Source organism: Lissotriton helveticus, chromosome 7 (assembly GCF_964261635.1).
Source record: "Lissotriton helveticus chromosome 7, aLisHel1.1, whole genome shotgun sequence".
Classification (NCBI taxonomy): domain Eukaryota; kingdom Metazoa; phylum Chordata; class Amphibia; order Caudata; family Salamandridae; genus Lissotriton; species Lissotriton helveticus.
Genome location: NC_136068.1, coordinates 124,172,916 through 124,197,741, shown reverse-complemented (window position 1 = coordinate 124,197,741; position 24,826 = coordinate 124,172,916). Strand labels below are relative to the sequence as shown.

The following is a 24,826-nucleotide window of genomic DNA, read 5'->3' as shown; positions in this document are numbered from 1 at the left end:
GCCTCACTGGCATCAGTAGGGAAAAAAAGCTATACCCAAAGGAGCAATATTTTCGTAAATGATATTTAGTCCAAAATATTTATGTCAGAAAATACATTTATATTGTGACATAGAACAATGTGACACATCCTAGAACACTGTTCATAAGAGAATATCTCTTTATTTTTAACATATATGCTACATATATAAAGGAAACATTCTCTTTTCTTTATTAAATATGTTAAATTAACAAAATCCTAGCTACAACAACAGAAGCAGAGTAAGTCTCATTTCATTGCATTGTCACTTTTCAACCCTCAGATATAATTCTCTGGTAATAATAATAATGAGAATAAAGTTTCTGGGAGAAGGTTCTAGAGGGGCAGTAGGGTGCCACTTCATGTGAACTAAAAAGACTAAAGGTCTCCGATGTCTAAAGAAAAGTACTGGGCGGCATGGAGGGATGATAGAAGTGTAACACCCAGCAGGCCAATTTGCTCTTGTGCTGCCAGGGCAATAAGGGCCTGAAGAAGTATGCGGGATTCTGGGAGGGATTTGGGGGGAGAACCCCTCCTCAAAACTGGCCTCCTTAGGCCTAGAAGGAATAAGTGAAATTTGGGCTTTAAATATTATGTAGTTTGTGCTCAGTTTGCAAACATTGATTGCTATTCCCCTTCCTTTCTTGCTCATGAAGTATATCTTAGACAAGGGGGCAGCAACCCAACCTTTAATACGGTGCATGGCTACTGTCTCATGTCATAACTCCTATTCTAGCCCATTTGACAGCATTTTATAAAAGTGACAGCATCTCTTCCTTGTGCCTGTTGCCACCTGGATTACTGAGCCATCTCCCATTGCCTTCTAAGCCTCTCTATTCCTCCAGGTTTCAGTAATATCCTATTTAGCCAGGAGCAGCCCATGTTTCTTAGATGTTTAAAACTCATATCTAATCTCCCTGCTGGAGTTAGGGAAAAATCTGATATCGCATCTGGAAGTCTTCCTTCACCAACTTGTTTGACTTTCTTCAATTCAATTCCCCTCTACCATTAGGCGTGCAGTGCTGCTTTGGAATCTAGCCTACAAGTTACTAATCTGAGGAAGACAGACACCCTGCTGCAGAAGAAAAGGTTACTTACTTGTAATAATAGTTTTCCAGTGAGGGTAGCTGGTGGGAATTGCTCTATAGGCTATGAATCGGCAGAGGATACTCTGGCTGGAGAACTACTGTCACAGGTAAATAACTGTTCCATATGACATTGCACACACTTTTGTCCTAAAACATTGGCAGTAACGTTTCACATTTTAGAAAAATACTTATAGTGGAGATGGTGTTGTTCACTTATGTCTGATCCCCTTTCATTCTCTTTTCATCGGTAGTACTCTGATACGGTGGCCTCTCTTCTTTTTGTACTCCTCATTCTCTTACTTCTGCTCCTTACTGTTGTCAAGTACTCTCTCCCTGATTGGAACCACTCTTTCCATTTTCCTCCTGCTCTCTTCTTCTGTTCCTTTTCTATGCACTCTTATATACCTTCTAATGTCTTGTCTCTATCATTGTCTCATGTCCCTCTTAATTCTGCCACTCATTCAGCCGTTGAACCCCCACACCCTCCCCCCAACCCTATGCCCTCTCTATTGCGTACACTCTCTGTCCATGTTGCTTGCCCCCCGTCCCTATGCACCACTTCTTCCTTTTGAACCAATGAATCTATTTTTTCTCCACTTTGACTTCTATTTGTTTGTGCTAATTTTCCCTCTTTTCAATATAATACGCCTTACTTTTGTTTATGCTGCCTCTCCACCATCGTTTTAACTCCTTGCCATTCTTTTCTTTCTGCATGTTTTGCAGTATTCCCATCTTTCGGGTTTTTCCCATTTCCTTCTCCTTGAATGAGAAGAAGGGAGCAGCAGGCGGTTCTCACCTAAGATATCATCTGCGTCGGCATATAACTCCTGTGTTTGAAAGTAACATCTGGGTAAAACACTACATTTTTTATTTTTTACAAGGGGTACTTTCAGTGGAGTATGGGAATAAGATAGAAGTCCTTTATACAGGTGTAAATATGGAAACTCCTAAGGCCAGATCCGTGGTCCGAGTCAAGATGGTATCACAGCTGCTCATAAACTGAGTTCAGTGTTATTTAGTCACACTATCGTAGGAACTGTCCAACAGGTTATTCACTCCATGGCATACCTCTCGAATAAAGCTTACTTGAAGGTGGGATGGCGCTTCATCTTATATTCTAAGTTAGTTGATCCCAAGGTGCAATCATCAAGGTAAGACCGAGCTACACGACAAACACCTCTGACAAGACTCTGGACACCTGCAGAAACCTTGCACAGTCAACAGTGAGAGGAGCTGACTAGGGTACTGCTAGGGAGCATGTGAAATAATTTCAGATGGACAAGGTCACTAAAACAAGCCCAGGACTCGGACAGGAAATTGCTCTAAGAGTCCAGAATGTTTCATTCATAGTTTTTTTCCTAGCTCAGATGGGCTGTTCAAAGGCACAGAAAAGGGCAGTATACCGCGGGGTGTTTGTAAAAAAATGCCTTGACAAAGGAAGATGCTCAGAAAGATCACACTGGGGCAGTAGCATGCACTTCGAAGTTTTAAAAGGGGACTCTCTCAATGCATTCAGCATAGGACGTTCATAATATTTTATCGATTAGAAAGGGGGATATTTGAAATATTCACAAACGGGCCATTATTCATCCACTTGAGTCAGGCTGGAATAATAGCTCACGGATGTCGGAAAGAGTGAACATACATTGGTTATACAACTTCAGAGACTATGTGACAAAATTATTACGACTGGCAGGAAAGAGAAAGGGGGCAATGTGGTGCACATCATGCAGTTTGCCATGGTGAACTACTCTTGCTTCCCTTTACTGAAAACTCAGGCTGGTACAGTGTTTACACCACAAGGTAAAGAGACAACCAGTTAGAACCAGAGAGTAAAGGGGTGTTAAAGAACATTTCTGTGACACAGGTAGTACAATTCTCAGGGTCTATGCACTTTTCTGTTGCAACAGACAGCAAAGTTCTATCTGTTAATTGAAAATCCTCACATTTTCTCTTCTCTTAGTTGAAAAGTTTTCCCTGTCGATCACACACTTAATCTTGGCAAAGACCGGTGCAAATCTTTTGATATTCTTCAGTCCTAGCTCTCATCAAAAATTGATCCACAATTTCAGTGCCTGAGAACAGTGAGCTCAGCTTCCAATGACAATCTGTAGACATAGTCATGAGAGCTTTGTTCTGCAACTGATGTTTGAAAATTCTCTGAGAGGTAACACTGATGTTATTATTCACTCATTTTACTTTGCTGCCATCTACCATTAAGTTCCCGTAATAGTTCTGCACAGAGGCTGGAACATTTACTGGTGCGCAAATGTACATATGTGGAAGCTTTGCACAGTTACGATCTATGCTATACACGCTATATGTGAGGTGCTTCCACGGTTAGTGATGGTCATATACCTGGTACGAGTGGGCGCACATGCGTCTATGAAGCTTGCCCTGCTGTAGACACTTGGATGGGTGCTTTCTGTGATGTACATGGCATGCTTTGTGAACCTGACGGACGCTTGCACTGCTGTCACTGGTGATTTGCCAGGGCATGAGATAACCTTGCACTGTGACTCAAGGTACTTTAGCTTTTCTGTGAATGAGGAAGATTGCGCAGCAAAGGCCTGTGATGCTTTAATCTGTTTGTGTGAAGGGAGAGTGTAGTGATGGATTGGATTGAAGGAAACGCGCTGCTACGGTAGCTGTTATCTGTGTGCGTGAGTGACAGCTGCATTTCCACACAAGTTTTTACAACATTCTCATTTTTATAAAGCTTGATCGTTTTATCTTGTATACTAGTAATGCAATAGAGTACCTTATTGCAGCTGGCAAGATGAGCCTTCAGACCAGACACACTGGAATAAACCGCCTGGCAGCACTGTAAGTAAAAGAAGACAGTGTTACTGGGTCTCAGGTAAAACTACGCACTGCGAAAGAGGGTAAAAGCATTACCAGTAGGTGGTACAGGCATTTAGCCGTATATGGTCCTACCTGGCGGAAATGGATATGGGATTTTCACTAGGCATGGAGGTCTGGAATCACCGCAACTTGCTTAGCGGTTCTCAAGTGGCTAAATAAGTCCTTTGGTTAATTCGACCTGCAGCCCAGAGAACCGTTATGCAGGCATTGGTGATTTCCAGACTTCACTATGGCAATGTATTGTACCAGGGCACTGATAAAGCCTGTGTCCACCGTTTACAGCTCATTCAAAATGCGTCCGCCCGCCTTCTTTTTCGGTTGCCTTTACACGCCTCTGCCTCATCTTTGCTTTATCAACTCCACTGGCTCAAGGTGAACAAGCGCATCGAGTTTAAGGCTTTATGTTACATGTTTCGAGCTAAGCATGGCTTAGCACCCCCTTATATACAAAGCCTGGTCAAACCTTACGTACCCATTCGTCAGTTGAGATCAGCCAGCCTCTTTCTTTATTCTGTTCCCAGAGTCCGGCTGAGAGGCCACTCGTTTTCCTACCTTGGACCTAAACTGTGGAAATTTCTTCCTCTGGAACTTAGGATCTGTCAGACGCCTTTAGCCTTCCGTAAGAAGCTAAAGACCTTTCTTTACAACCAAGTATAATCCTTTGTGTTCTACTATCTGCAACCTCGGCTTGTGCGTTGTCTTGCTCAGCACCGGGAAACCCTGTTGGGTAGCTGCACGCTTTATAAATCTTTTAAATAAAAATAAAATAGGCATAGGGGATGTAACAAGCTCCTTAATATTGCATTTTTTCACAGACTCCATTCTACGGGGAGCGAAAGGGAAGGCATTACATTCTTCTACAGAATAGGAGCCTTAATTTGAACTTTAAAAGAGACACGTAGAATATCAACTATGACGTAAGATCCACGTTTAGTGACATAGGATAGTAGGAACTACCATAGGGATAGAGAAAAGCCATTGAATGGTACTTGGAGGTGTGAATCATACATGATTTGGACACATGATCTGTCCTTGCTCCTTCACTTCATTCTTCCAGTTTTCCAGAAGCCGTGGATGGAATGTCGGAAGTCCCGGTCGGATGTAATTTAGCTGCCAAAACAAAGTGAGATTTTAAGATGACTTGTGTCCTGCTGTTGGTGATTGGAGATGCCAACAATAGTTTGAGACACGACACACAACACATTTAATAATTTAATCACGATTACCATATAGAGTAACGTGACCTCATGCTGATTCAAACACAGGAATAAAATTTGACTCTGTGCCCAGATGCAGAGAAGGTTCACAAGACAAAAAACATCAGACATGCAGCACCGGCATGTAACATAAGATGTGCCAGTAGCCAGTTGGTGTGGATGGCTGCAAGGGAGGGTTGTGTTCAGATGCACCAGGTAAGATTTAAAGCCCCAGCACATTCTGGGGAGCAGTCCACAAGGAAAAATGCTGAGATGAGTGTCTGTGAATAATTTCAACAAGCAGAGAGATAGCGAGTGGCTGTACAATGCAAGAGACATTTTTTTCACTGTGCCGGTGTGTGTGTGTGTGTGTCTGTGTGTGGGTGGGGGGGGCAAGTTGTTGTATAGTGAAGCTGTTACTATCCAGGGCACAGGGTATGTATATGCAGTGCCTGCAATGGTGAGAGTTCCAATGTAGGCTCTGGTTTTTAAATATCTTTTATCAAAGAAACCAAGGAATGGTGTTTCACATAGTCATTAACTACACCATTTAGACTATCTTCTTCATCATTACACAAGCAACTATATATATGCATTTCTTCTCATGTTGTAGTTTACAGGATCATAAACCATGTTACTCTCAAAGCACATGTTACATTAATCAAGAGGCGACTTCCATGTTCATAATGTCTAGTGAGATCTACATCTAACTAGAGTCTGAGTGAAGATGGTGTTGAGGGACGTGTAGTATGCCCAACCAGCCCCCAGAGAGACCACAGGCAGTATTAGGTCTGTAGTCTCGAACCTAATACGATTGGTACACAACAAACTGTTTGCAAACTCTGCCATTTGTTAGCTCAGAAAATAGTTCATACTATATTCCTGGATGTCATGCAGACCATTTTTCAGGCCCAGCATTGGTGGGCACCATGAATATTCCCCAAAAGGAGAATATGTGGAGGATGCCCTGAACTCACGAAAATCAAGCTGCCCTCAGATAATTCTCCCCTACATGAAATACTGTTTGAAGCTATAATATTGAATTTTAGACAGAGAGAGCCACAGATTCATCTTGTGAACAAGTATGCAAGTGGTGATACTATAGCCTGGAAACAAAGGAGAAAACACATGTTTGGGCTTCTTATCAAAGCAGCTTCACATCCACTTTACTTCTTTAACAGCTCTCACAAGTTGTGCACTGACAATCTACAGTAAGGAAAAGCACCATAACTCACTAGCTTGGTATCAGGTACCAAATCGTCCTTCATTCTCCGTTTATTCCAATCTTTCGCCAGCTCGTCCTCTGCTATCTCCTGGAGGTGGAAAACAGCCACCTGAGCTGACCTGCGTCGAATCCTGCCACTTGGTGTTCGCTCAAAGTCCTCTGCAGACTCATCCTCCAAGTTCTCCTCCGGCTCCTCACTGGGCTTGGGGTGATCAACAAGAAAGAAGAGTCACATGGCGTCATGAAGCACCTTCTTACAATGCACAAAAATGGAGCAGAGCAAGTGCCTCACCACAGTGTGCTCTGATCGCACGTGGTAATCGTGCCCAGCCTTCGACTTGTAGGTCTTCTCACAGTGCCGGCAGGCAAACACAGGTTTCTCCACCTCAGAGGGCTCCTTGCCGCATCGCTTCTGGTGATACTGGTAGCCCATCAGGCTCGTAAATGTGGCTGTGCAACCCTGAATAAAAGAAAGTGATAAAGCACACCTCAATAGCCAATTCAAGAGCTAATTTAAATGAGAAAATTGAATAAACACAACCTAGAAACAATCAGCAAAGACACACAAGGCGAACAGGACAAATGGAAGCAACACTGCTTGGGTTAATTACCTGTGTTTTGAATACTAGTTAGTCAAGAAAAGGCGACTATCAATGGCCTTTATCTAGGGGATTTGTAGTTAGAAATAATACTGGAAACTGAAATCTTCTCTCAGCCTCGACTGTGTGCATGTGTGAATTGAGTCGACGAATGCTCAACAATTTCCCATGCTGATCTCCCATTTCTGTATTGTACTGGAGCCAACTGGTATGCAAATACTTCTTTGCTAGGCAACAGAGCATGTATTAAGCTTTGGTAGGATGAGTCGTTCACTTCTAGGCCTAGCAAAAAGTTATTAAATTGCACACCTATTGTAAGAGGTACCCTTTTTTCCCACTGAAGCAAGAATCTGTTTTGGATTTACATGCTATGCCATGCAGATTTGTAGAGCTTGCTATCAAGCAGCAGCCGGTGCAGGTAAGCATGGTGGAGCTGGATGGGGCATTGCAGGGGTTAGGGGGGGCGGGTGGATTGGGGTAATGTCAACAGACGATGGAAGAGGATGTATTTATCTATTTAATTTGCCCTACCCTGTCGTCTGGGGAAACATCCTTTACAACTAAACTTTTACAACGCAGGTTTTACAACGAAAACCATTACAACGCATTGCGCTGGGGGGGCGCTCTAGGATAGGGAATAGATTTAATTTACAATCCAACACCTTCCCTAGTGTCCACGGGGACTGGAGTTGGAATAGTAAATTAAACTATTCACTATCCAGCACCCCAAAGCGCTATGAGTTGTAAAGGTTTGTGTTGTAAAAACTGCGTTGTAACAGCATGCGTGGTAAAAGCATGCGTTGTAACGTCATACATCCTGTCGTCTGTCGACATCCCCTCCGCCGCGCCCCAGCGTGCTTACCTGCACCGGTCGCTGCTGGTGCTATCACTCACGAGGTTATCCTGGTGCTGAGCAGGTGTGAGTCTAGCTAAACCTAGAGGCCTAGTGGGAGTACTCGAAAAACCAGGTCTTCAGCTTGTCCTGCACTGAGTGCCAAACAGTTTCACGTTACCAGTGGCACGGGAGGGAGGTGGAAGCTTGAGGTTGTGTCCATTTTAATAAATTTTCCCAACCTTACTTGACGTACCCGTCACTCCTTAGTGAGATTTTAACCCCAAGAATAACACCTCAGCGTGGAAATGGGCATAGCATGTGTCTACTGTACCAATATAAACTAATCACAGCACAGTTCGAACTAGGACTAATAACAAATGAATGGCTTCCTCCAATATGTCAGCTGAATTGTTAAGTAAAGTGTCTCAGATGAAGTCAAAATATTCTGACATTGTCAACTCCTGAATTTTGTTATATTTTTAATTTGAGGAAAATCAAGTCACTAGCAAGTAAACATATGCACACCATGAGTGTTTTCCAGTGCTTGATATGTAAAAGAATAATTGTCGGGCCCAAAGTTGTGGTTAGAAACCAGCGGCTGGCACGGTCGAAAGGATGGAGCGTGAATACCAAGGTTTTGTAGACTTAATTCCACCTAATGCCCATTTAATCCCCCATCAGACACTAACTGCCCTTTTATTTAACTGCTGCAAGTCCGTTTTCATTCCTGCTTTCTCCTATCATCATTGTTTCCCTGTCTTTCACTTCCTCCTTATTTACCCCTTTTGTGTTTTTATTTTTCTTGCTCTGGATCGAAGACTACTGAGGGAAAATAGGTGCAGGTCGCCAAAAATGAAGGAGCCCCACCTGCAACCAGTGGGTCAAATTAAGCACTGGTATTTTCGAAGAAGCAAAATATGTTACATACATGCTATATGCGTGTGTGTGTATGTATTTATGTATGTATGTATTACACAGTACCATTTGCCACTAAGCACTATGCTGTTCTGGTTCAGTGGCACTTTACTTTGAAAAGCATGTTATTGACTTGCCAATAATTTTGGCTCCCAACACAGCACCAAATGTGGCACTCCCTTAGCGTAGTCAACTATGGTCCGATGTGGCAAATTTCATACAGTTCTCTGTAGGGCAAGAAAATTGTGGGCACCAGAAAACATGTTTTTCCCCATTTTCCCTCCAACAGGACATTTTGCTTGCACCTACAGCTAAAACCACTGATCGGATTTGCACCAAACCTTGCAAAAATGAAGAACTTCACTCAGAACCTGTGTACATTTTCGTTTGTGTAACCTTGTACACTGTTTTTTTTAAGACATTAGAGTTAGAACAAACTGCTAGGTGTGCCTAAAAGTTTAACACTTTTGTATATCTTAGAAGCTGGAAAGTAATTTGTTGATTTGCTTATAACTCTGGCACTGTGTGATGAATCAGCAACATTGGCAAAAGCATGGAAATATCTGTTTTCTATTGGTATGCCAAATTTTGTGCCAAACAAACAAGTTACTTACCTTTGGTAACGCCCTTTCTGGTAGAGACCGTATCTAACTGCAGATTACTCACCTTTTGAATATCCCCAGCTGTCAGACTGGATCTGGAAGCTTTACAGCAGTACCACTGTTTGCCAGTAGGTGGCACTGAGCGGCTCCGCATTAGCACATTTCCGCTCCAGAAATGATGTTGGTGCTTATAAACTTTAAAGGCACCACTCCCACATGCTTACATGTTTTGCTTTTGAAGCCGTCTACATCTCCAGATTTCCAGATGCAAAGCCACACTAGCAAATTGGCTTTGACCAGTGTGCAGATCCTTAAACTTGTGATCTTATAAATGGCTAGAGTCCAGTTCACAGAACAGAAGGATGAAAGCACTGGTGAGGAATCTGTGATTAGATAAGAAATCAGAAAGAGCGCTACCAAAGGTAACTTGTTCTTCTGATAGAGACTTTTAACAGTAGATTCCTTACAGTTTGAATACATACTGAAGCACTACTTATTTGAAAGTGGGTCCGTGAGTGAACTCAAACCAAAAAGTCCTGTAAGTCAAAGCGGGCGAAATGCCTCTCTGGGCCAATCTGGATATTAAGACAGTAGTGTTTCATGAATGCATCCCACACAGCTGCCAGGTAGATGTCCAGGACAGAAACTTCGCTTGCCAACGCGTTGGATGCAGCGTTGGCTCTGATGAAATAAGCATGCTTCTCTTCTGGAGACTGCTTTTTGGTCAATGTGCAGCCTCTCTTAATACAGAACACGATCCAGCAGGAGATAGTCCTCTTCTACACAACTTTCCCTTTTTTCTCTCCGATGAACCCGACAAAAAGCTGATTGTCTACCCAGTTATTCTCTGGTATGATCAATGTAAAAGCTCAATGCTCTTTTGGGGCCAAAGTGATGGAGTCTATCCTCTTCCTTAGAGGGACGAGGCTTAGCGGAGAACACCAGCAATGCGTTATTCTGACCGAAGTAGAATAACATCATAACTTTTGGCAAGGATGATGCTTGTGTCTGCAGAACTTGTATGCTGTGGAAGAAGGCGGTGTACGGTGGCTGGGCACGGAGAGCTTGAAGCTCACCTACATCCCACACCAATGTTATGACAACAAGGAACACTGTTTTGAGAGTGAGAAGCCACAAAGGATGACTGTGAAGAGGCTCAAAGAACATACACATCACATATTTGAGGACCAGGTAATGCTTCCACTGTTACATGACAAAGGGAGAGGGAGAAAACAGATATTGTAGTCCTTTCAATAAACGTATTACAAGTGGTGATTTTAATAATGAGGACTGATTGGGCCACTGCAAAAAGTCAGAAAGATCCAATACCCTTGAACCTCACCCAGAGCAAAGCCTTGCTGGCCGAGACACAAAACAAATAGCAAACCATGAGATAACCGTGCCTGGAGGGGGTGGAGGAGGGGGGGGGGGGGGGTCAATCTGTTGTGTGCTGCACCAAGCCACACATTTGTTCCAACAATAGGCGTATAATGTCTTTGTTGAGGGACGCCTGTCTGAAAAGGTATTCAGCTGTCACTGCTCAATCTCCAAGCATGAAGGTGGAGATGAACAATAGTTACTTACCTGTAAACAGGTGGTTCTCCAGTATTGGTGTCTTTCATAGATTCACATGCCTGAATCATTCCCCGTCGTCGGAGTGGGAGTCCCACAGTATATATAAAAGCAATAAATGCCATAAAACTTATAGCAAATATCAGAGATACCAAACCAGGAAGTAAAGTAGCACCAGCTACAGTAGACAAAACTTCCACATTAGTGACTATCCTAGTCGTTATGTATTAGTCCAAACTGCGGCCAATCAGGCGACAGCACCCACCAGAATGTCCTCCCCAGAGGCTCAGGCTCTCAGATTTTCTCGCACGGGAGTGAAACCCTAAAATGCCTGAGTGAGTCTCTGGGGGGAGGCGGGCGGGTTGCATGTGAATCTATGAAAGACACCAATACTGGAGAACCACCTGTTTACAGGTAAGTAACTATTGTTCTTCTCCAGTATTAGGGGTGTCTTTCATAGATTCACATGCCTGAATCAGAATAGTAAGCAGTACTCCTAACATAAGGCTCGTAGACGTCAGAGTATCAAATGCATATATATATACATATATATATATAACAGAATACCAGTTATACAATAAGCATCGAATCTGAAAGAACGTCTAAAGAGCATATAGGAGGAGGAAGAAACAGAGGCTCACCTTATTTGAAAAGATTACGCAGCACTGCTCTTCCAACCGAAGCATCTGCGTCGTCTGTTGAATCTAGACAGTAGTGTCTAGTAAAGGTGTGTCTGCTAGACCATGTAGCAGCTCTGCAGATCTGTCGAAGAGGCACACCAGCAAAAAGGGCAGTGGAAGAGCTAACCGCCCTTGTAGAATGTGCTCTTGGCAAGGCCTGTAAGGGTCTACCGGCCTGCTGATGACAAAGTCCAATCGTAGAGGAGACCCATCTAGCGATGGTCTGTTTTGAAACTGCACAGCCCCGGCGTTGCCGCCCATAAGCCACGAACAGTTGGTCTGTCTTGCGGATGCCAGAAGTTCTGGAGAGATAAAACTTAAGACATTTTCTAATGTCTAATGAATGTAGTGCTCTTTCAGCCGTAGACTGTGGGGCTGGAAAGAATGTCTTGAGGACAACCGGCTCATTCAGATGAAAGTCCAGAGGCACTTTAGGCATGTACGTTGGATTAGTACGCAGTACCACTGAGTCCGTGGTGAATTGGATGAAAGGTGCTTTAGATGTAAATGCTTGAATATCGCTTACCCTTCTAGCAGATGTTAAGGCTAGTAACAACGACACTTTCCATGTCAGAAATTTCAGGTCCACCTTATGGATCGGCTCAAAAGGGTGACGCATGAGCTGAGTTAGTACGACATTCAGATGCCATGCCGGAGGAGGTTTCTGGACAGGCGGAAACATACGAAATAATCACTTAAAAAATTGTTGTATGATCCTTACAGAGAACAAAGAGTTTGATCCATCTTGACGAAATCTAGAAATGGCAGCTAGGAAGACTTTAAGAGTAGAATGTGCCAAACCCAATCTAGCCAAATGCAAAAAGAAAGGAAGGATTTGCTCCGGTTTTGCATGAATGGGATGTAGATCATTAGATTGGCACCATGCACAGAAACGTTTCCACTTAAGTTTGTAGGTTTTGATCGTGGATGGAGCTCTGCCTTTCGCCAGCACTTCCTGGCAATCTTGTGGAATGTTCAGGTGTGCAAATTCCATGTGCTGAGGAGCCAAGCTGACAATTCCAGCGAGTTCGGGTCCGGATCGTATACCCTGCCCTGCTGGGTGGAGAGAAGATTCGGAATGCGTGGAAGTTGGATAGGGTTGCATTCCGAGAGAAGGAGTAGCTCGGTGAACCAGTATTGCCTGGGCCATCGTGGAGCGATCAGTATCAGCCGGCATGGCTGCTTCTTCATCTTCCTGATAACCTTCGGGATCAGAGGTATCGGTGGAAAAGCGTAGGCGAATATTTGATTCCAATTCAGCGAAAGGGCATCCCCGCACGATTCCTTGTGGGGAACCCAGCTTGCAAAGTATGGGCATTTCCGGTTCTGGTATGTCGCAAACAAGTCCAAATCCGGATGCCCCCATATCTGAAAGATGCGATGTAGAGATGGTAGATGTAGTTCCCACTCGTGAGTGCAGCCCCCGGACCTGCTGAGAGAGTCCGCCAACACATTTGCGATTCCCGGAACATGGACCGCTGACAGATGGATATTGTGAGTCAGGGCCCAACACCAGATCTCTTGTGCTTGTTGCGACAACCGGGCTGATTTTGTGCCGCCCTGCTTGTTCAGATAATGCATGCAGGTGGTGTTGTCTGTCCGTATTAAAACTGTGGCACCTTGTAGAGTCGCTTGAAAGGACTTCAGGGCTAAAAATATGGCGTGCAACTCTAGCCTGTTTATGTGCCATCTCATTTGGATCTGGTTCCATTTCCCGCTGACCGTCATGCCTTGGAGGTGTGCACCCCAGCCTGTCATTGATGCGTCGGTCGTTACTATGAACCTGGGCACTTCCGTGAGGAAGGAGCATCCCACTTGTATGTTGGATCGGTGGGTCCACCATTTTATCGCTTGTCGCATTCGCGGTGTAAGTTGGATGATATCCTCGAAGGATCCTGATACCTGGAGCCACTGGCGACTGAGCTCTTCTTGCAAGGGCCTCATCCGAAGACGACAGTTGGGGGTGAGAAGAATGCAGGAAGAAAGCATCCCGATGAAGGACTTCAACATGCGCACTGAAACGCACTTTTTTAATAACAGTGCCGCAGCGAATCGGTGAATCTTGTCCTGTCTTTCCTTTGAGATGAATACTTGGGCGAGCTTGGTGTCCAGTGTCGCTCCCAAGAAAGTCTTTCTTGTTGCTGGCGTGAGGTGTGACTTTTCGAAGTTTACAGAGAAACCCAGGTTGTGCATCAGTGCCAGAGTTTTTTTAACGTGATCTTGTGCCATGTCGAAAGAACTGGCCTTGATTAGTCAATCGTCCAGATATGGATATATTTGTATCGATTGCAACCGAAGATGGGCAGCCACTGGGGCCAGTATCTTCGTAAACACTCTGGGAGCTGAACGCAGTCCAAATGGAAGGACTTTGAACTGGAAGTCCCTGCCAGCCACTCTGAACCTCAGAAACTTCCGATGCCGTGGAAAAATCGGTACGTGGAAGTATGCATCCTGAAGGTCGAGTGTTGCCATAAACTCTCCCGCCGAAAGAAATTGGAGGATTTCTTGAAGTGTTAGCATCCTGAATGTTAGTTTCTTCAGGAACTTGTTTAGGGCACGCAGGTCGAGGATGGGACGCCATTCTCCCGACTTCTTGCGAATAAGGAAAAACCTTGAGTAGAAGCCTTTTCCTTTCTGATGATGAGGTACTCTTTCGATTGCACCCTTCCGGATCATGGTGTTGATCTGGATGAACAGCTCCTTGAGGTGCGCTGGAGGGGGTCCTTTTGGGGGGCAATTTGGGGGAGTTTTTACGAATTCCAAAACGTGACCTCTGGCTACCACATCCAGGACCCATTTGTCTGTGGTAATTTTGGACCAATTTAAGTAATGTTGGGATATTTTTCCTCCAATTTGGTTCGGGTTGGCAAAAAGTGGTGGCAGGATGCGTACCTCATTTCTTGTTGTCTCTCCCTCGATAATTAGATTTTCCTCGGGGTTGAGAGAAATTTCCTCTTCTCTGCCCATATGTTTGCTGCCGATATGGCTGGAATCTTTGGTTTCCCTGGGCGGAAGAATAGGAGCGCTGTTGGTTGTAACCTCCTCTATTAGAGAAATTCCCTCTTCCTTTTGCTCCACGAAAGGAAGACTTCCGGTATTGCAGAGTACCCAGCGAACGTGCTGTTTCAGTATCTTTTTTGATGGCCTCCAGAGACTCATCAACATGTTTTCCAAATAAGAATTCTCCATCAAATGCCATGTCTATAATTCTGGATTGGACCTCCTGCCGGAAGGATGTTGCTTTCAACCATCCTTGCCTCCTGAGAACAGCTGCACCCGCTAGCTGTCGAAATCCAGTGGCAGCAACGTCCACTGCAGCGTCAATCATTTCCGAGGAGACACACTCTCCTTCTTGAAGGATTTTCTTCGCTTCAGTTCGATCTGGCTCGGGCAGCTTGTCCATGTACGGCGAGATGTCCGACCACATCTGCCTATCGTATCTTCCTAGAATGGCTAGGGAGTTTGCGGCTCTGATGGTCGTAGCTGCAATAGTAGAAACTTTCTTCCCGATAGAATCTAAGCGCCTCCCATCCTTGTCTGGAGGAACAGAAACTTGAGACGTAGGATTAGAAGATCTCTTCTGCGCTGCCTGTGCTACCACAGAGTCTGCTTTAGCTTGTCCGATGAGGCATGCTGGAGAAGAATTTGGCGCCCTATACTTCTTATCTACTCTTGGGAGCACTGCTGGTAAACAATTTGGCTTGGACATGATCTTTAGTCCTTCCTTCCAGATGAAATCTATAATTGGAATGGTCCAACACTGTTTCTGTGGTGCAGTTTTGAAATCATACAAGAAGCAATCTTCTTGCTTTGACTCCATGGTTATCATAAACCTCCTCGTTGCTCTATCCATGATCTTGTGGAATGAGGCAATGTCCACAGGTGGTGCCTCAGATGTAGTATGTTCTGCCGGAGAGGGCGTGTTTGCATTATAATCCTCATACTCCGACGATTCTGACACATTATCCAGTTCTCCTTCCTCTTGTTCTTCATGTTCTGAGAACTCTTCCTCCCTTGGCTGAGGAGCTGAAACTTCCGACGCAGCTAACGCTGGACGTCCTTCCTCCAACGTCACAGTAGTCACTGGTTGCGTCCGCTTAGAAAGCGGAGTCGCTGTCTTAGGTCTTGGTGTAGATACTATAGATTCACCAGACTCTGAAGGTGGGAAACGTCTGTAATAGTCACTGAGCATGTACTGCAGATTGCGAAACAAATCGTCAGGCAACTGCATATCAGGAGCAGGCCTGTCAGCATGTGAAGTAGGCTCAGTGTCCTCCATCTCTTCCTCTACATCCTCCTGAACCTTAATCCGGAGGTCAGATGGACTTCTAGCTGCCCCAAAATTTTCATCCTCATAGGATCCTTCCTCATCGGAATCCAAGAGTTTGTCTGGCACTACAAGCGTTGAAGAAATCGTCTCCGTAGTAGCTCTCTTCTGTAGCAGCGTAGCCGTAGTTGCAGGAGATGGCAATGGAATCCCTGCTGTGTGCGCTGACCAAACTTGTAAAGTAGTGCAGCTTGATAGAGGCGGCGTCGATGGTACATCCGTTTACTGTTGAAACTGTTGTCTCGTCGACGGTATCGTCGTCGACGGTAGCTTCGTCGACGTGGTTTTCGTCGTTGACGAGGATCTCTTCGTCGACGAGGTCGTCGACGGTAGCATCGTCGATGGGGACGCCGTCGAGGTCGTCGACGGTGGCTTCGTCGACGTGGATTTCGTCATCGACGAGGATCTTATCGTCGACGAACAGGCCGTCGACGTCGAAGGCTTCGTCGACGGTACCAACTTCATCGTCGACAGGGATCCAACCGTTGACATCACAGACGTAGACGAGAGACTCGTCGACGGTACCTTGGCCGTCGTCGATGGGACAATTGTCGACGACGAGATAGGCCTGATCTGGACATGAACCAGTGTAGGCGATGAAGCTGAAGACATGACAAGAGTAGGCTTTGGTGAGGAGAAAGTCATAGTGCAGGTGGTAGACGTGGCCACATGAGAGGAAACACAGTCCTTTTTTGACGTTGAAATTGTCAATGGTGGCAACTGAGGAGGCGCAGATTTTGAAGATTTCTTGGGAACTGTATTTTTCCCAGACTTCTTAGAGGGCGTACTATCCCCTTTAGTAGGTGGGAGAGTTTTACTCGAAGTACTAGGCCCAGGAGCATCCTGAGAGGATTTAGCCTTCTTAGCCACCTTCGCCCTTAGAGATGAAACTTCTGTTTCAGCCTTCCTCTTAGTAGAAAGAGATGAAGAACCAGAGGCAAAGCTTCCTACCTCAGACAAAAGGGTCATCCTTGTCCTTGAGTCTGTTGAGCCACAATAGCAGTCGTCCTTCTCTATCCCTGATGGTCTTAGGGGGGAAGGTCCGGCAGATCTTGCACTATTTTGCCTTATGGTCTGGATAAAGGCAATATAAACATTTCTTGTGGGGATCTTCCTTGAAAAGTCTTGGCTTCCCACAAGAATCACAGGCCCTGAACAGGGATTTTGAAGAAGACATCTTTGAAACTTGAAGAAACTAATAATGTAGAAGAAAAACTGAGCAGAGCTCAGGGAGACTCCCTTCACACGACGTGCGGTAGAAAATCTGAGAGCCTGAGCCTCTGGGGAGGACATTCTGGTGGGTGCTGTCGCCTGATTGGCCGCAGTTTGGACTAATACATAACGACTAGGATAGTCACTAATGTGGAAGTTTTGTCTACTGTAGCTGGTGCTACTTTACTTCCTGGTTTGGTATCTCTGATATTTGCTATAAGTTTTATGGCATTTATTGCTTTTATATATACCGTGGGACTCCCACTCCGACGACGGGGAATGATTCAGGCATGTGAATCTATGAAAGACACCCCTAATACTGGAGAATACGAATGCCCAGGTGCAGGACCATGCCCTGTTGCTGTGACAGAAGATAGTCCTAGAGGGGCAGCCTGATTGGAGGACAGATGCTCATGTCCATGAGCTCTGGAAACCGTACTCTCCACGCCCAATCTGGGGCCACTAGAATGACATGGGTCTGGTCATTACTGATCTTTTTCAGAACTCGGTACTGGAGGGGTAGTGGTGGATTTGCATAATGGAGTCCTGAGTTTCAACCGAGGCGGATCCCATCTTATAACAAGAGACACCTTGGAAACTCCAATGCGCAGAACTGCTGATATTGAGTGTTCTCAGTGGAGGCGAATTGCTATTAAAATACCAAGAGCATAACATAATTTCTCCTCAAAATTAGAAATTTCTTTCAAGTCATCTGTAGTTGGTAAAGCCTAAAAAGGAAATAGTCACGTAGTTAGCAGATAGCCATGCATGAAAGAAGGTTCTAGAAAATAGGATGTTGATTAAACATCCGAGAATCACACTATTTCTTACCAACCCAAGGAAATTTGAAACTTTCTTCCCAGATGTATGACGGAATCTTGTTTTATGTCACAGTCTTATGAAGGAGTTGCATTTTTAAATAACAAAATGCAAACAATTTGTCACACTGAAAAGAACAAGTTAGTCAAGCAGGCCTCCAGAGAGGGAATTTAATTTCAGATCTTACCATACGTGCTAGAGAGTACAAAGACAAGTTAAAGGAATACCACCTAGACTGTGGAGAAAGTGTGAACTTAAATAATGATATGCTCAAAGGATAAGGACGAAACAACAGATGTCAATACCATGTTACACCTGAACTATTGGCAATGCCAAGATCAACATACTTTTTGGTGCAGAGGCAACCTTTAGCACGGAGAAACATTCTATTTGGAGAAACCTCTCAACATCAAAAGTCAAATAAAAAAGTGTCAAGAAACCCCAATGAGAGATTATCACTTGTGCCAAAATGGAAGAACTCAGAACAATCTAAGATACTGGTTTGACATCCCCGATTTTGTGGTGGAAGCTGAGACCATATTCTTATGCCTTGTAGAATATGTACGAACAATGCGTCTGCTTAGAAGCCTGACAGATTGCTCAAACTGAGAGATCAAACTTCAATATGTCAATAGAAGGTACAATGAGCCTAGTGTAGATGTGTAGCATCTTACTTTTAATACTAAGCGCTCACAGAGTTGCTAATTTTTTAAGTATCTTTTTTGTAAAGAAAAAGCAAAGTCCACTGTCAGCGAGGCATCAAAGCATCTTAGCCAACTCACAGCACCAACATAAACACACTGAAAATTGTTTCACATACTGTCACAAGCCAAAACCCTAGATGTATCCTAAAGGGGTGAAGAGGATAACAAAAAACACCAGGCCTTCATGCTTGGTTAAAAAAGGTTTATTGGACCACACAACCCAAAAAATATGCCTCGGACCAAAAACAAAGAATTAAAGTATGCCAAAGACTCAGAAACCTCCAAAGGGAGAGAGGTAGGTAGAGAGGGACGGAAGGAGAGAGAGAGAAAGCGGGAGGGTGAGGAAAGAGTGAGAGAGAGAGAGGGAGAGAGGAAGAGGGAGAGCGAGAGAGACTGTAATAGCAAGCTTCTATCCGAAAGTGATAGATGTACTGTTTAGGTTATGAGAACCTCAGCTGCAAAAGGAAAATGTTACTTACCTTGTAAGCATCTGTTAGTGCCATGTAGTACTGTAGTTTGCATGCTCTGCATACACCTGCCATCTTGTGTTGGGCTCGAACGTGTACAACTTGTTTTTCTATAAACAAGTCTTTCGAGTTACAAGGTATAGGGCCTCCTCCTACGACTGGTAATGCGCATGAGCATCAGCTCAATTTTTAGATTGTTTTCCTGAACGGTGGTGAGGATGTTAAAAGAGCACATAAAGTGCAGGAAGATTACGATGCAAGACAAAATTAGGAAAGAAGGATAAGTAAAAGAAAAAAAGGCATCTGCAAAAACCGAAGGCTTCCGGAGAGAAGGGTGGGTTCATCTGTATCTATAGCAATATATGCCACAAACAGATGCTTACAGGTAAGTACCAATTTCTGTTTGTGACATGTGTAGCTGTGAATACACATGCTCTGCATAGCATGTAAAGCAATACTCCCCTAAGTTGTTGTTAGCTAGTGGATGGTGCAGAAGATGGAAAAAGTGTATGAAGTACATCTGGCCCACTGGAGCTTGCTGGTATGCTAGGATATGCACACAGTATTGTTTGGTGAATGTGTGTGGTGTGGTGTGGACCAGGTAGCTGCCTTACAGATATCAGCTAATGGGATATTACACAGAAAGGTCATGGAGGCTGCGTTTTTACAGGTAGAAATTCCTGGGTGGAACCTGAAGGTGTATTTGGCCTAAATATAGCAGGTTTAAATGTACTTGACTAGACACCAAGCCTTTTCTGCTTTGGAAATGGTAGTGCCTTTGTGTGTGTCAGTGTATGGCACAAAAATTTGGTAATTTTGATGAAACATTTTGGTCCTATCAATATAGTACATGAGGGTCCTCTTTTCCTCTAGTGCAGGGGTTCCCAAACTGTAGTCCGCGGACCCCCAGGGGTCCGTGACACATTCTCAGGGGGTCTGGCATCACAGTTATAAAATCACTGCAAATTGCCTTGTGTAACCAGCAGTTTTCGGGCAACAATAAAAGTGTCAAGTTAACTCCGGTGATTAATGTACCTGCTGGAGAGAGAGGGGAGTTTTGTCTAGTGGCAGTGTTGACTAATCATGGTAGCACAGATTGTAAATATGCCTGCTGCAAAGATTGTATTCCATGCATTTGAAAGAACAGTATTTTATGTGCATAGCTCAGTGGGTTACTGCTTTTCACAGAGATTCTGTTCTTACTGTGCAGTTCATAAATTACAATCGTAATCTAGCACAGTGAGCAATGAACTGCCATCAAAGAGCTGCATGCAAACGGAATAGTACAAGTTAGTAAGTTATGTTTTTTCCCAGTCTTTAAATATCCTGATGCTGCTAAAAAAAGGTTTGTTTGGGTAGAAATAAATTCGTATTACTAAAGTCAATGCAAAGCACAGAGTTATGTTCTGAATCCTGAGTTTGTGGATCTCCACACCAAGCAGTCTTAAAATGCCTACCAGTATAGAGGACATGTGAATCCTACACCTTGTAGACACATTTACTTCATGTAACATTTTATATACACTGATTTACACACGTATGATTAGCGTGTATGTGTGTCTATTTTATGTGTGTGATGTAAAGTGCTCAGACACCGTACGCTGGTATAAGAGGTGCTATAAAACAAATGAAATACATATGAGAGATGGGCTATGGAGTGATGAGAGGCACTGTTGGATGGTGATAGTGAGGGAATCAATGAAGAGCCTTAGTAAAGATTACAGCATGCTTGTGCACTGTGAGGTCATCATTTACTATGCTTTAAACGCTAATACAATTAAATATATAACTGATAAATGTGTTGTAGAATATATCATTGTTTCCCAAATCGTCTTGGGGGGAGAACCCACCAAAGCCCCCCTTTGCATATTTTTTCAATACAATGTAATACATCTTTAGTAATTCAAGTATTTGTTTGGTGTGTACTTGTTTGTGTATTTTTGCGAATTACTGTTTTAATGTTTGAAATTTAAATCATACAAATTGTTTGGGGGTCCCTGGCTTCCAGTAGTGGCTCAGTGGAGGTCTTCAAGAGTCCAAGGTTGGTAACCACTGGACTAGTTTGTTCAAGGGCTCTCTCAGCTAATTAATCTGGATGTGGAAAGAACACCAAATGGTCCTTCCACCGTAAGATTGAATCTCGCTCACCCATCTAAGGGAAGTAACTGTTGCTAAAACGCAATCTTCCAAGACAAGAACTAGAGAGGGTACGTGTGAAGGGTGTCTAAATGAGTCCCATGAATCTACTGAGGACTACATTAAGGTTCCAGGAGGGGGCTGTGGGTAACTGGGTTGGGGATAACCCTCTTAAGTTCTTCTATAAAGGCTTTAATGACTGGGACTGGGAATAATGAAGAGGGTTTCCTTTTTTGCAGGTACGAAGCTACTACAGCCAAACATAAGAGAATGGATGTGTAAGCCAGTCCTAAGCTTTGTAAGTGAAGTAGGTAGCAGACAATGTCTTGCACTATGGGCTGGAGTGGATCTATGTGTTTGGAGAGGCAATTGTGGATGAACTTCTTCCACTCAGCTGTATAGCAGGCTCGGGTAGTGGGACGGCGAGCCTCTTTAAGGATGGACATACACTCAACTGGTAGATTGAGATACCCAAACTCTAGGACCTCAGGAGCCAGATCGATAGGTTGAGCTGCCTGGGGTTGGGATGCATGACTGTGCCCTGGTGTAAAGTGAGATGTTCAGGCCTGTTGGGGAGCTTCTCGTGAGGGACTACAAGCAATTTGAAGAGGGTTGTGAACTACAGCTGCCTGGGCCACGTGAGAGATACCAGGCTGATAGTGACAGAAGTCTGCCGTAGCCTCTGAACCATGTCAGGAAGGAGTGAGAGGCAGAAAAGTGTAGGCAAATAACCCTGACCAGTTCATCCATAGTGCATTGCCCATGAACTGTGGGTGTGGAAACCTGGAGGCGAAGCTTGGCATTTTGATTGTTTGGCGGGGACCCCGGTGTACTTTTGCCAAGATATATTTCCAAGTGCTGAAGTTCACCTTTCTTCAGGAAGGCCTGCATAGCCACTTAAGAAAGTTTTAATGCAGCCTATAGGATTAGGCTACAGTGGTCAAACTCCTTCATCTTGTTGAAACAAAAGGGAAATAGACCGATTGGACATGCAAGACAATTTTTAAAGATAACAGAAAAAATCCTTCACAAACTGCTTTTGTCAAGTAAGTAAGGATGAAGGAGTGCAGGGCAGTGTAGTCCATAGGCTGTCATTATAAAGGAAGAAAAAAGGAGACTGTGTCTTTAAGAACCGTGGGCACTCCAGTATCCCATCATGCTCAGCCAGAGGCAGTTACCTCAGTTCTTTTTATAGGCAGTACTATTTGATGTATATATAGGAGCATCAAAATGTTTGAATAATCAAGCAGGGAGGAGGGAGGGTTGCTTATGACTATCATGGAACGTCCCGTAAGAGAGAAGGAGTAGTTTCTTACCTGTAACTCCAGTTCTGTAGTAGGGGTATCTCTGTTATAGCCATAATCTAGTGAATAGTCCCGCCCATGTGCGCGGACCCCGGAGAAATCAAAAATAATCTCTTAAGCTGTCTTCATTGCAGTCCTGCATAGACACTTAAGAGAAAATTAAAGACAATAATGCAGCCTGTACATACAAGGCTACACTGTCCAGTACTTCAGCTACAAATGCCAAGGATATAATACCAATAACACATTTAATACAATTTGTCCAGTTTCACTCATAGAGAAACTTTCCTCCCCTCACCAAATCCTTGGAATGATAGAGATGAAGGGATGGACAGACAAGCCTCCATAGGCTGCCATTATGTGTCTGGAAAAGGGCTACCGTGCCCTTAAGGAACTCTCTAGAGACCCTCGGTATCCCAGCATGCACAGCCCACTCCTTTTACTTTCAGTTCTTTTTGAAGGTGCATAAAGCAATGCCTGTAGCATACATCACAGTACCATTTTCTCCACCGGGGAGGAGGGGGGGGGGCGCTTATGACTATAACAGAGATACCCCTACTACAGAACTGGAGATACAGGTAAGAAACTACTCCTTCTGTAGTAGGGGATCTCTGTGTATAGTCATAATCTAGTGAATAGAATGGCAAGCCCATCCAAAAACAACCCGGCTGTGGAGAAAAATAGACAACACCACTATTGTGCGAACAAATTCCGCAGCGAAGTCTGTCCAACCTGAGCATCTGCCCTGAAATTCGAGTCCAGACAGTAATGCTTAGCAAAGGTATGGACCGACTTCCAAGTGGCCGCCCTGCAGATCTCTGCAATGGGAACATTTCGAAGCAAAGCTGTTGTAGCTTCTTTGCCCCTGGTAGAATGAGCCTTAGGCTTACCCCCTAAGGTCTTATTCGCTTTCTGATAACAGAGCTGGATACATGACACAATCCACCTAGAGATGGACTGTTTCGAAGTAGCCAGACCAGTCCTAACCGACCCATAGTTGACAAACAATTGGTCAGATCTACGAATACCCTTGGTCTTATCCAGATAGAATTTCAACACCCTTCTGACATCCAGGGAATGAAGAGACCGTTCCGCTGGAGTGGAAGGATTCTGGAAAAACGTTGGTAAAGTTATAGTCTGATTAACATGAAAATCAGAAATCACCTTAGGAAGGAACTTAGGGTGAGTATGCATAACAACCTTAGCAGCATGAAATACAGTATAAGGTTCCTGGCAACACAATGCCTGAATTTCACTCACCCTGTGGGCCGATGTAATGGCCAAGAGGAACGCCGCCTTCCAAGACAGGTGCTGCAGTGAAGCCTTATGAATAGGCTCGAAAGGTTCCTTCATCAGCCTGGACAGCACCACATTCAGTTCCCATGAAGGCGAAGGAAGCTGAACAGGAGGGAACACCTTCTTCAACCCTTCCAAAAAATCCTTAATCACAGTAATCTGGAAGAAGGATGTCTGCGAAGGGCATTTTCTGTAAGCAGTCAATGCAGCCAGATGAACCTTAATGGAATGGAAATTAAGGCCAGACTGAGCTAGATGCAGAAGGTATGGAAGGATAACATCCTCCTTTGCAGGTCGTCAGATCATAGTTCTTAGACATGCACCAGATGCAGGATCTCTTCCACTTGTAAGCATAAGAGGTCCTAGTAGATGGCCTCTTAGCCTCCTTCAATATGTCCATGCAATCCTCAGGAAGATTCAAGTGGCCACATTGCACTATCCCAGGAGCCATGCCGCCAAACTCAACGATGAGAGGTTGGGGTGCACCATCTGCCCCCGAACTTCGTGAGAAGGTCCGGCCGACACGGCAGCCGCCGATGAGGTAGGATCGACCGGTGAAGCAGGTCCGTGAACCACCACTGCCTGTGCCATTCCGGCGCAATGAGGATCATCCGCGCCCGGGATCGGGCCAGCTTGATGAGCACCGCCGGAATCAGGGGAATGGGTGGAAAAGCGTACAGAAAGCTGTTCGGCCAGCTGATCTATAACGCGTTCCCCAGAGTCCCCGGCAGGTAATACCTCGAGGCGAAGTCGTGGCATTTGCTGTTTTCGGCAGTGGCAAATAGATCCACTTCTGGAGTGTCCCACATGGCGAAGATGTCGTCGAGCACCTCGCCGTTTACGACCCACTCGTGGTTTTCGTGAAGTAACCTGCTGAGGGCGTCCGCCGGAACATTCTGCACACCTGGCAAATGAGTTGCCGTTATCGTCAGTCCTCTGGTTAACAGCCAGTACCAGATCGCCTGCG

General features: G+C 44.5%; 1 protein-coding gene across 2 annotated transcripts in view; it reads right to left on the bottom strand.

Annotated features, from left to right (window-relative positions):
- The window catches only part of ZNF512B (zinc finger protein 512B), a 280,648-nt gene that overhangs the window by 5,706 nt on the left and 250,116 nt on the right, over positions 1-24,826 (bottom strand). For both annotated transcript variants that reach the window (XM_078651662.1, XM_078651663.1), the window contains 4 exons: positions 6,684-6,851; positions 6,402-6,593; positions 4,979-5,080; positions 3,867-3,929 (listed from right to left, as the gene is read on the bottom strand). In XM_078651662.1, the coding sequence (XP_078507788.1) occupies positions 3,867-3,929; positions 4,979-5,080; positions 6,402-6,593; positions 6,684-6,851 (525 nt within the window). The remainder of the gene's footprint in view (positions 1-3,866; positions 3,930-4,978; positions 5,081-6,401; positions 6,594-6,683; positions 6,852-24,826) is intronic.